Source organism: Hippichthys cyanospilos, chromosome 1, assembly GCF_059441005.1.
Source record: "Hippichthys cyanospilos isolate Australia breed blue-spotted pipefish chromosome 1, RoL_Hcya_1.0, whole genome shotgun sequence".
In the NCBI taxonomy this organism is placed as follows: Eukaryota; Metazoa; Chordata; class Actinopteri; order Syngnathiformes; family Syngnathidae; genus Hippichthys; species Hippichthys cyanospilos.
The window spans coordinates 31,126,345-31,139,385 of record NC_142369.1 but is presented as its reverse complement, the minus strand read 5'-3'; the positions used below and the strand labels follow the sequence as shown (position 1 = coordinate 31,139,385).

Below are 13,041 nucleotides of genomic sequence, written 5' to 3'. Positions count from 1 at the left end.
TTGCCTCGAGACCAGCTGCCAATGAGGGGGAAGCAGGAGAAAAGGATGCCTGAGGGCGCCTGACCTCTGACTGTTTAATGGCTTGTAAAGGTGTCAGAGGTTAAATAATGTTTCCATTCGTTTCATGTCGAATCAATTGATTGTACCATTTTCGTTTTTTTCTTTCTTTTTAGGGTTGCTTCCAAATGCTTCCACCTTACTTGAATTCATGCCAACTTTACCATTGATTCATTAAAGGTTCCGTCCGCTATTTAATCATTTATGAACGTACATTTCTAAACATTTGATATCAAATGTAGATGTTTTATTTCATCAGCGTCAGTGTTACCATGCAGGCCACACGCTGTTCACTACAACTTGCATAACCTAATTTGTCTGGTCAGGAAGCGGAGGTCTGGCGATCTATTGGTCGCCTGCTGTGCTGTGCGCTCGCCTTGCAGCTCACATTGCTGGATAGCGCTGGCAACAAGGAGGTTAGTTGCAGCAAATGATAGCCCACTGTAAAGGTCTGTTTCTACTGAAATACTTCAAATGAAAGTATTGTGAAATCTCGAGTTACTGCAATAATTCAATCATATTGACAAAAGCTGCATGAAAAACACTTACAGAAAAACAATAACATCCAATGAAAACAAAGCTCATTGAGCGCTGTCCGTAACCTTAAATTTCATTTAAAAAATTAAACTAAGAAAAAAAAACGGATGTAACTATTCATGCAACTTATAGTTTTTGTATGTTTTAAGCGTTTTCTGGACTTTTATTGAAACAGTAATAAATTGATTTCACTTAAAGTAAAAAAATGTAGTAGGAACAAGAAGTACTTTTCCAATGCCATATTTTAAACTCACATAAATAGTACATTTATGGGTTTATAAAGTATGACATATTATTTATCAATCAGGGAATATTACACAAGAAAGCTGAAATATCTGGAGTTTCCTCTCACAGGATGCCAAGCATGTGCCATTGAAAAATGAGGAAACTGATGATGGATGACAATGCAACCTAAAGCATCATGTAACACTTATCTGCATGTGGAACATCTGCTGCATGAAGCCTCTATCACCAAAATATGGGGTACCATTATTTAAAAACTACTCATGTGAGTTCTCCTACAGTCTGTGTGTGTGTGTGTGTGAGTGAATATATATATATATATATATATATATATATATATATATATATATATATATATATATATAATATATATATATATATATATATATATATATATATATATTAGGGCTGCATGATTAGGGCCAAACGAATAATCACGATTATTTTTGAAATCACGATAATTAATCACGATAATTCATCATGTTTGGTCAAACATGTCTAGTTATTGCCCTTTCATTTTAAACAAGCAGTATATAAACAAGGTTTCAGGGCTTGATACATACAAATAATAATAAAAAACAAATGTAAATATATGGTAAGTAATAATTAATACAAATGCACAAAACATAGCAGAAACTTGGCACACAGGGCAACACCTATTAACTTACTTGCTGAGTGCAAACCAATGAAAAAAGAAGCCTACTTAAAACCGAGCACATTATTTACTTTTAAACTAATTTTAATCAATTAGTGGTCAAAATGTCATTTTCAGTCATTTCAAACCAAATTTTTTGGAACAGTTGGGATACAATGTCCCCTGGTGGTAGGATGGTTAAGTGTTTGATTTGACTTGTAATCAAAAATAGTACTGAACTTTTTAAATCTTAATATCGCTGAGGATCATCTTAATTAATCATGGCGGCCAATATTGTGATCGCAATTAAAATTTGAATAATTGTGCAGCCACACACGCACACACACACTGTATTTTTGGGACTATAGGCCGCAACGTTTTTCTCATGATTTGAGACCTGCAGCTTGTAGTCCAGTGCAGCTCATCTGCCTTTTTTTTTTTTGCCAGCCATCAGGAGACAATCCACTGGTAAAGCAAATGTGTGTATCAGTTCAAGGTGTGGATTTAAGGAGAAACTATGTTGTTTCAAATGCACAGTGCCTGCAAACATGACTCTGAATGCCTAAGGAATTTTAGGCTAATATAGCAAACAGAAGCTGAACTCCGATTGGACAAAAAAGTAATAATAATAATGTAATAATAATAAGTCACAAAAGTGTGTGGGCTGCACAGCCAAGTCACATTGCATTTAACAATTTACAGTTTGCAGGTCAGTGCTTTTGATGGGTGTTTAGGCCATCAGAGAAGGCCTTGAGGGCCCTGAAAGCAAGGCCACTAACTTTACGTTCTAAAAACATTCCAGTGCTATAAAAATGGGATATGTTAGATAGTGTAAAGTGCTATACAATGATAGTATTAGGTCCACATAAAATGGCAAAACCACCCGCATGGCTACATCCTATAACCCGGTCAAGCTGAACTTTGACTCTGAAAGGCAAAGAAGACACACGAGGGGAGATAAGTGGAGCACAGGGGCTATTGTAGAAGGGGGTGTCCCTGTCCATTTATTGACTTCCTAAAAGATCCATTATGAAGTGATTTACGAGGTCCACCAGCCAGCAATCTGACCGAGCAGCAGGTTGCTGTCTGTCCCATTCAGATGACATCTGCACCAATGAACCCGACATTTGATTTATCAAACGAAAGACGGAAGCTGGCCCGCGCCGCCGCTGGTGTTTGTTCAAAGCCAACATGAGACTTAGGAAGCTATTATGAATGGGAAATGTCAGCTGAGAGGTCAGGGACAAAAGGCATAGACGGACCTCTGCGGGGTACAAGGAAAACATGTCCTGGAAACCGAGCGGGTGAGGGGTGTGTGTCTGTGTGTGGAGGGGGGAGGTCCTCACGTATCCTATATTACCACTATACTTACAGAAGTACACATAAAAGCATCAAAATCCAAAAGAAGTTTGGTTATCTTGTTTTGATCATAAAAGGTAAAAGTATTCTAAACAATTAGTGAATCTTTACACAGACTGATAAAAGTGACCTCAAAAGATGGTGCACAACTCAAACTTCCAAAAGAATAAAAGGTTAAACCTTAAAATGGAGTATTACAGTAAAAGTACTGAAATTCTAGGGAACAAAGCAGCTTGTCTATCGCTGTTGTGTTTTCTCCCCTTCCTAATGATGTGTTGCTGTTGTGATGGTCCGGCTTTTAAACTTACAGACCTTTCCTGTGCGGTGTGATGGATCTTTTCGTGATGAACTCTGGTGACCACGTCAGGAGACGAATCCTCTATGCAGCACAATGTCCAGCGCTTGAAGCCATGGTCATTGTCTTTTTTGCGTGTGATATTTGAACACATCAGCTCCCAAGCTGCTCATTAACTCAATCATTTATTGAACTGTGGACAGAAAAGCAACAGTTTCATGTCTTTGTGATAAACTTCCTCTTTCACAAAAAAATGAAAAAAACACATCTTTAGCATTCCATTTAAAACAGTTGGTCGCAAGAGCAACATATTACGTCGGGTAATGTTGACCAAAGACCGTAACAGCTGATATGTTAAACCAAATGTCTCTGTTCTAGGCCTGCTGTGATTTACCTTGTTTGACAAATACAGTATGGCCTATTTTAAGAAAAGTCCAGCTAAAATAACAATACAGCATTACATAGCTGCTCAGATGTGTTGTACGCCTCATGTCAGATTGGTAACCATAATTGCAATTTTTTTCATCTAGTTTGGCAAACTACTCTGGGACGAGCGCTCACCGGAGGCTGAATTTCACCTGCATCGTCAGTGTTCATTTAACCTATGAAAACTGTGGGTCCCCGGGACTCCCAGTATTAAAGAAACTATGGGTTCTGACAGAAAATGGTTGTGGTCCCAAAAATTGCGCACCAAAAAGGACAAAGTAATTCCAAGGTGGATTTAGAATAAAGTTAAATATTGCAACCACTGATTTTTAATTAAAACTGACCAAAAAACAAGTACAAAATCAGTATTAATCATATAATATTAAGATTACAATTAATCATCATACCTTTCAAGTTTTTCATTTATTAAAAATTGAGCACAATTTTATACTTCTCAAAATAATCTCGCGGTCCGGATTAAAGCCATTGGCAGGCCAGAACCGTTCGACACGCCTGATCCAGGCGCTATATTTCTCAACTAACACAAGCTCAAAGCTGCGTTCTCAAAATGATCATCGTTTCATGCTCTTGAAACTCACCGCAAATTCCTGACAGCTCGTATAGCAAATTAATATGGTTGGCTTGTCAAAAGGAATAACGTTAGCTGCCTTCTATTTCCTAGCTAGTTAGGACTTCATTTAGCTCCCTCATTCCTCGCCGCTTTCTTCTTGGTGCTGGCGAATAACCTTCCGATATCCATCTTGGAGTTACACTTTAGGTCAATTCAAAATAATATTCTCGACACGTGTCACTAAACTTACCGACTTCTTGCAGTCATTTAGTCTCCTGCTGATCCCTCGTGCAAGCAAAATCGGCTACACGTGAATAGATTACCATATTAATTAGTCATGTGGGCATTGTTTATGTTGTTCTGTAATACAGTAGCAATGAATTAATATACCAGGTAGTATGCGGCATGTGCGCTCTGAAGTGAGTTTGTTTTTATTGGTGACATTTTTAACCCGAGCACCCCAGATCAATCTTTCTGCCGATGCAGCTGGTCGTAAAGGAAGCTAGATAATGAATGCTTCAAAATAAAACATGGGATGTCAAATAATGCATGAAATAAACTTCATACCGACAATTGAATTTAGAAGTTACTCCCAGAAGCATGGTCGTGACGACGACTAGTTATCATATACTTGATCATTGCCTCACAGCATGAGGCTGACCAGCATTTATGTAACAAAAAATGTGTTTTTTTCTCTGCAAGATCAAACAAACATGGAAGACGAAGATGTCAAAAATGTTGGTAAATCGTCAGGTTTTGTTGAATGAAAGAGTAGATGGAGATTAGGTTTTTAGATTAGTCCCGAGGGATGCACGTTGAAAGTATGCGTCACCCGGCAGAAATTATGTTATATATATATATATATATATATATATATATATATATATATATATATATATATATATATATATATATATATATATATATATATATATATGGTACTATGATAGAGTATATTTTTATTGGGGAATCGTCAATTCCAATTCAAATCATTCATGAGTGTCATACGAATAATTACACATACAATTACAATAATTCTTCATCAGAAACTATTTTTACTTCACTGCACTTGATAAGTATACTTGTAAATCCCCCCCACCCCCACTGGACAGGAACAGGAGAGCGTTTGATGGTACTCCAAGGACTACATTTCCCATGATTCTTAGTCACAGAAGCAGGTTATATTTCTAGTATGACACAAACGTATAAATGAAAGTTAATGGGAAGGAATTTAACAAGTAAATGTAAATGGTTCCGCATTTGAATCAGTATGTTGGGGCCCACAGACACCTTTCCTACATTTAATCATTCCCTTGAGCATTAGTAATATATTCAGAGGGTCAGACAGTGTCAGGTCCCTCATTGTATATTGACCAGAGACTGATGCGTTGGTCTTTGGATCCAGCAGCTAGTAGTCTTTGCCTGGGGTCCTTGTGGTCCGAGAATGCAACACTGAGCACCGTGTCACTGTGGTACTGCAACACTGCGAGAGGTCGCAGCTTCTTCCAGCCAAATATCCGTACTCGGTGGTCCCAGCCAGCTGATGCTAACAGTTTACGATCTCCTCTGAGACTCAGCTGGGAAATGCCAGGGTTGGTTAGAGTCACGCTGTCCTGGAGCTACAAAAAGCAAACAAAGGAAACAAATTAATGCCGGGGCTTTTCAGGAAAAAATAATTTTCGCAACAAGAAAATTGGAATTTAATGCTGGCTCCCATCTATGATTTCAATCCACTGATATTTTGTAAACATTTTTTGGAAACCTGTGTGAAACTTGTTCAGCTTTTCTCAATTTATTTTCCTCTATTACTCCACCGCTTTTTGACTTACATGTATTTTGGTGTTTTTGGCTGGCAACCAGTTGAGGGCGTCCCCCGCCTACTGCCCGAAGCCAGCTGGGATAGGCACCAGGAAGCCTGCGACCCTTGTGAGGGTAAGCGGCCTTAGAAAATGGATGGATGGGTACTAAATAGGCTAAACTGTAGCCTTTCAGGCAACTATAACTGACACAACAGTGAGATTGTTAGGTGTTCTGATGACAGAGGTCCAGATTTCTGCTGATCCTGGCCCATAAACTCCTGAGTTTCAATCATCACGCATAAAACATTACGGCATGAGGGCCATGACCAAATCTCTCTGCGTTGCTCTATTTGGTTTGGAGTTAAGGGGGTGCTACGGTGGAAGCATGACGGGGCTTGAGTTACCCTTGCGACACTTTAAAAAGCAGGAGAAGCTTTCTTGGTGAAATGCTTGTTTGCAGACAAGTTGTTGCTTTAAGCGCCTCTGATGAATTACATTTGGACGAAAGGTCTGGTCAGCAAAAGAAGAGACTTGATTAATACGCATTTTGTAACGTCCGCCTGCTAAAGATTAGCCACAGCTCTTTTTCTCCATGAGCTACAGTCTTTGGAGAAATCTGGCTAAGGGGCACCACTTTGACATCCTATAATAAATGATCGCAATCTGAAGGACCTTTTGGAGGTGGGCATTCCTCGGAAGAGAAACGTGCTCTTCTTGCGAGCTGGGGATCTCAGCTGAATGACTGCATGCGGCGCACACATCTGGATTTGAGGGGATGAAATCCAACTGGACAGCGTAAAATTGACTTCATGGGTTATGTCTGAGGAGACTAATGGCCTCGCATAGAAAGATATGTTGCCGAATTTATCTGCTCCTGTTCCGGGCTGGAACTATACATGCCGCATGTGGAAGATAGAAGCCAGGTACTCACTGCCCGAGTGGATAAAGAGGAATGTAAGTGAAAGAGAGCAGAGAGGAATGCCATTGATCAGAAAAAAAACAAGCCTTGTTCACAAGTGTGATTTCACCATTTTTATGTTGTATTTTGTGATATTAATCAAGCCATCATCACCGGTACCAAAAGTGTTTCAGTGTGTAGATGCTTAGACCAAACAAGCCAGGGTACACTGGTGCAGAGAAAACTTTGGGGTGACAGATTGTTTGGAGCTTTGTTATTACCTCAAGAAGTTGGTATGCCACGACCTCTCTCCATCTGGTCTGAATTAGAGGCCTGATAATGATGGGTTAAAGTGTCTGTTTGTGTTTGTTTTCCATCCCGAAATCTGCGTCAGGAAAGGGCATTTGTTTTATTTAAGGGCCAATCGTAAGCAGGAAGTACTAATGATGCAGTAATGGATATTGGGTCAATGTCATTTTCGCTGCGAATGAAAGATTAAGTCATTTACAAATATGTTGAGATTTTTTTATTTTTGTATTTTTCCCAATCTAACAACATAACAAATAACACTATCTTGTGTATTTGGCCGCAACTAGCATTATTTCAAATCATCCGATTACAGTTTTGCTGACAGAGCAGTCAAACAATCATGTGTAATCATCATTGAAAACTACAATTTCTTTAATAAGCAGATCATTGTCAAGACCGTTGAATATATCGGGATGTAAAGATTTTACTGCCTAAAAAAAGCAGTGCTTCTGCAATCAATTTCTAAGTCATTATTCTCTTATCATTCTTCAATGTCATTGCTTATAGAAATTTGGAGTGGATTATTTTTATAAACACTCCCTCCCCGACTGCATTTCTGCATGCGCAGCTGAATTGCTGGCTCCCTCACTTGTCTTGGGCCTTCCAGTTCTGCTCAGCGGACAGGCTCAGAGGCATTCCTTAAGCCCCAACACATCCAACGTAAACTCACACTTTGTGATCTCTTTGTAGCATCTCGTGGACATGAGCAATATTCAGGAGCGTCCATTTGGCAACCATCACTCGAACTTTGCTCTACTTTTCTCCCTCATCTGTGCTTCGCCGACGTTCATGCATATCCACTGAAACATCCCATCATCGCTCACTCACTCGAGCCTATCGACTGGTAGGCTTTTCACAGGCATTTCTGACACACCCTGACTCTGAATCACACTCACGAAGGAGGAGATTACAGCCCTTTGTCACCTTGCCTGTCAGAGCTTGGCTCTGCTTGATGAGCAATGCATGTGTCAAAAAAGGTCAACAGTCCCATTCAAAAAAAGACACAAGGGTTCCTCAAATAGAAGACCTATAATTTTTATGACAGGTCTTTCCCCGATCCATTGTCAGCTAAATGAACAGCAATTTCACAAAAGACCGTGATCCCCATACCAACAAAAATGTGCTACCAGACATTGCGACAGGTGTGTCGTGGGAAATTATCTATTGTTTAAAATCTCAGTGTGTGTCTTTCTTCAAGTCCGGCAAGTACATCAATAAAAAAGGCCTAGGAAGGAAAGCAAATTCGTGAGGAAATTCACAATCTATTTCGGTTTATATACGGTTTGCGACACCCGTTTTGGTAATGTGCCGAGCATTTTTTTTTGCGCATCGGCCAATAAAGGTCGGAAAACACTACAGTGCGAGGAATTAAATCTTTACTTAAGTAATAACGAGGGCGGCGGGGTTCCACCTGCAGAGAAGTGTCAAGTGTCAAAAAGGCTTACTGTCGGTCATGCCTGATTTATACTGCTAATCTTCCTCTGTTGATTCCGGTTGTGTGTGTCCAGCCGACAACCTCTTTCTTTTTCTGCCTTCTGGAGGAGCCTATCACTACTCCATCAGTGCATTTGAGGGCCCGCCTAAATGTATGCCTATCCAACTTAACAGCTTGTAAATCCTAACATCCACACCTGCATGGCGGAGCCCAACAAACGTAAGCTCACGGGAAACCCGAGACAGAAAAAAGTTGAGGATCACGCTTCGTTAAAACGAGCGTAGAGCGGCCAAGCCACATAGCAGATAAAGGCATTTGAGAGCCATGTGCATCACATTAACCTCAGTTCCTGAAGTTATCTGTCTTTATCTGGCCTTGATAAGGTTACTTCAAAAAAACATTCAGCTTCACTAAATCACCAGTGCACTGTGTTTTGTCTCATTAGTTTTTCCCTTCATTTCACAACTCGGAACATCTATCTGCCCGTGCAGCCAGCTCCACAATAGAGGCCACGTTGAAGCGGTAATTCACTGCGAGTGGGATACCGTGGCACTTACAGCCTCGTCAAGCTTTATTGCAGCTTCCCACTGAGTCTACTGTTCCCTTTACTGCAGATGTGTTTTTTGTTTGGTTAAGGGGCCTCCAAGGTTTTGATATTTTTATTACCTCTCAGGGGTCGTCCATCAGGACATGAGGCCCGGGTGCGCCACCCAGCAGTTCCCTAGCTGCCCAGCCTCCAACGACTGCCACACAAAAATACTTCTGTGGGAGGAACTGAGCATTGCTGTCTGGACTTCACACTGAGCTGCACTTAGGGGTAATTTAAAAGTCCCTTGTGGATGCTTTTGCTCTCCGTGTGCTTTTTTCCTGTCATCTTCATCCTGGATTACACACTGAATCAATATTTTGTTGCTCAAGCAAAATAAACAAAATGATCATTCTTTCTCCTTTGGTATAGGAAATAACATTTACAATAGATGTAATATTTACAGAAATATTTTAAGGTTAAAAAAAAAAAAACAACCAACCCAAAAAAAAAACAAGGGTTTGCAAATATTTCTAATTCAAGCATTCATTTTCGAAAAGCCCTGAAAGGAAAAACACCCTTCACCCTATCGGGATGTATGCGATTAGCTTCAGGTTCTTCACCAGCTCTGATTCATGGGGTTGCCTCGAGAATGCGAGCATTCCCTTTTGCTCAGGAAATTGAGAAGATATATGGCTTCTAAGGAGGCCCGAGATCTCTAAGGCCGTGACTGTTATGTAAAATGAATTATGAGGTCCAGTGATCTTTCTGACGCACAATCACACCAAAGAGCAATTTACTGTAGAGTGTCCAATATAGCTACCATGCATGTTTAGGGGAATGTGAGTATCAGGAGAAAACCCACGTGGGCACGAGGAGATCGAAGAAACTCCACCCCACAAGAAGACCAGGGCCATTGAAAGCGCGACCTCTGAATCGTGAGGCAGAAGTGCTAACCACTTGTTCACTTGTTGTGTGAAAGTATCATATAGTGTAAGAGTCTATGTTTCTATAGTATTTTATTGACTTGATTGGTAGTACTGTTATTAATTAGTTTAGATGGGAAACTTGCCTGAAAACTGAAAATACACCTCTATAATTTATTACAATTCATGTTCAACATTTTCAGTCAAATTGGTATGTCCCTGGGGGTCGTTATTTACGGAAGTGATGCCCAATTTGCCAATTTCCTTTAAAACAACACTCCTTTGAATGGCAAAAAAGGAGAAAAAGAAACCACACTGTATTGCATCATTTTGTAGTGTAGTCTGTGCGTATGGGCCACATCAAGTATTCCAATCTCAATATTTATTAAGAATAGGTAAGCACAATAATCGCACCCCTGTGCTCAACAAAAAAAACCATTCCATCTGAAGTTTTGTTTTTTTTAATTACACATGGTTGTGGCCAACCTTTCGCTGCACAGCATGTTTAAAAAAGACATGACTGAGACAGGCAAGGGGATATGTTATCCTTTTACCTGTTGTCACTTCAGAATTAAATTTCACCAAAAGTTGTGATATGTGCTATGATATCTGCTTATCCTGAGCTATGGTCGCACCATTGGCCTGGCAACAAAAGGTGGAGCACGCACTTAGATTAAACTCTGATGTCAAGTACAGGGTCGTAAAACATCATGCTGCGGGCCACAAATATCCTAAAAGCTTCAAATTTAAGACTACTGTTGGGAAAATACAAGTCTTGACATGTACACAAGCATTGTTCGCCATGAAAAGCCCTTATCGACCTATAACTGTGTATTTTTTTTAATTGCCCACTATTATTTGCTCTATTGTGTGCAATACATGTCTGTTAGGGGAAGTGAACAGATTAAGAATTTAATTGTGTAGTGTTACTATGCATATGACAATTAAACTCTTGAATCTTGAATTTACGCAGGGCAAGGTTAGGCAAGATAGTGTGTGTTGGGCAACTTTTTCAAGGCCGTTCTTTACAATTGCAAGTTCCATGGAGAGTCACACTGCCAATTACATTGCACATTTCCAATTACACTGCACTAATTGATTTATTTATTTAATTTATCAATTGTAATCGGCAAGATGAGCAATGCCAGCCGCCACAACGAATGTTTATACGAAGCATAATGGTAACATTATGTCATGCTGTCAGGGCCGACTTCAAAATAAACGCAGAATAAAGCATTTTTGTCCATGTATTACTTGTTTGGCTTCCTATTTAAAATTGCCCTTGCAGCACTTTGCTGTTAATGGCTTGTATGAAAAGTCGTTGTGGTAACCGGCCTGATGATGGTTTTATTTTGTGTCTGAAAACACTATATGCTCCACTCCAGATTTTAAACTTTGCATGAAGAAAAAAAAAAATCCCCTATTTTGCGGATTCATTACAATAACATAACGGACTTGTCACTGCTGCTGCTGCTGCTGCAAAAAAAAAAATCACCGTGGAAAATAAAGTACAGAATCGCTTAACAGCTAAATGTGATACTGTAGGCAAAAAGGCACTTATTGTAGGTTGTTTTTTTTGTTGTTTTTTTAACTCCTGTTGCGTTTTTAGATTGAGTGGCACTCCAATAATATTATCCATGCCTAATGAGTGACTATGTGAGTTTATGTGGGTGGTTGCAGCCCTGAATGACATCAATAGAGCCTCCCCTGCACTTGGCCTCTGGCCTCGCACAAACTACATAATCAGTGGCTGATTTATAGCTGGTCCTCCTTAGCACTTTGCGTTCCACTTGTTTTCCTTTCACCTTCTTTATATCACTGAATTACCAATTATCGGTCTCTAACATGCTGTTCAAGGTCCATTGGAACAATCTCATGAGGGCATTTTAAGAACCAATCTCTGTTGTGAGAACAATTACAAGACAAAGATTTCTACCGACAAAGGCAACCATAAACTGACTATGATCTTGGCTTCCACTTACCTGCAGGTTGTTCTTCCCATCCAGGATCCATGAGCAGAGTTTATTCTCCGAAGAAGCCGATATGCCCCTCGGACCCTCTGGGTCAAAGGCCATGCACATGACAGGCTCGAGGTGGACTTTGGTTTGACTCAGTATGGATCTCTGGGTTATGTCCCATAACAGCAGTGATCCATCCTCATACCCGGCCAGCAACAGGGGACCAGGTCCTGATTGTGGCTAAGGGTGAGAGATGATAATGAAATAAGATGAGGAAGTCAGGAAGGCTTCAGCTTTAAAAGATCCTTATTGTCAAAATGGCCTTAACCGCTGTGTGATCGTGGAAGCAGAGAAGAGCAGAGGTTATCTTTCTGGAAGCTTCTGCTGACTCCCGCGGAGGCTCCATTCATCGACCTGCTGTTCTCTCTTAGCATCACTCCATTACACCGCTACTCATTTTACTCCTCGTCTGTATTGCTGAGACTTTTTGTTGTTTTTGTCCCTGTGGCATTTTGTGCATTGATCAAATATTTTAAATTATGCTAGCTATTTTTTATTACAGATAAGTAATCATCGAACACTACATTTTTTATTTGATAGTGTCTTCTGTGTTCAATTTATATTTCTGCAGTCTACTAATCAGCACTCCAAATTTAAAACAATGGTCGCAATTATTTAGTTCAATATTTCCCTACAGATGGCCCATGTGTAGTATTCACAAATTGTGTCTTCTCTACCACATTTAGAAGGCAAAAATAGTACCGAATGAGCAGAAATATAGACGAGACACATGTTGTTCAAAGCTTGAAAGGATGACAAAGTGATGCGCCTACGTAGTGGGCACAGTGATAACCTCTCAGCGCCTCCCGCCTTCTGTTAATAGTGTGTGTCGGATCAGACAGGCACAGTGCCGGTGCAAAGTTGCCAATGCTTGTAAATTGCTTCAGTGAAAGAGAATAAACTGGTGAGCTGTTTAAAAAAAAAAAAAAATGGCCTTCATTTCTGTCCTCTGAGGTTTGGGGGAGGACATGCGGGAATGGAAAAAGGAGAATTAATGGTGATAAAGGA

General features: G+C 40.0%; 1 protein-coding gene across 6 annotated transcripts in view; it reads right to left on the bottom strand.

Moving 5' to 3' along the window:
* The window catches only part of gnb1l (guanine nucleotide binding protein (G protein), beta polypeptide 1-like), a 44,374-nt gene that overhangs the window by 11,274 nt on the left and 20,059 nt on the right, over window positions 1-13,041 (bottom strand). For 2 of the 6 annotated variants that reach the window (XR_015866568.1, XR_015866565.1), the window contains exons 7-9: window positions 11,998-12,213; window positions 5,497-5,741; window positions 3,143-3,318 (exon numbers count right to left, since the gene is read on the bottom strand). Coding sequence is in view for 3 of the 6 variants with exons in the window: in XM_088422942.1 (XP_088279068.1) it covers window positions 5,463-5,741; window positions 11,998-12,213 (495 nt within the window). In the remaining 3 variants the exon portion in view is untranslated. Of the gene's footprint in view, window positions 1-1,333; window positions 3,319-5,018; window positions 5,742-11,997; window positions 12,214-13,041 lie in introns of those variants that run through there. The other 4 variants (XM_088422942.1, XM_088422913.1, XR_015866569.1 and 1 more) reach the window with 3 other exon arrangements.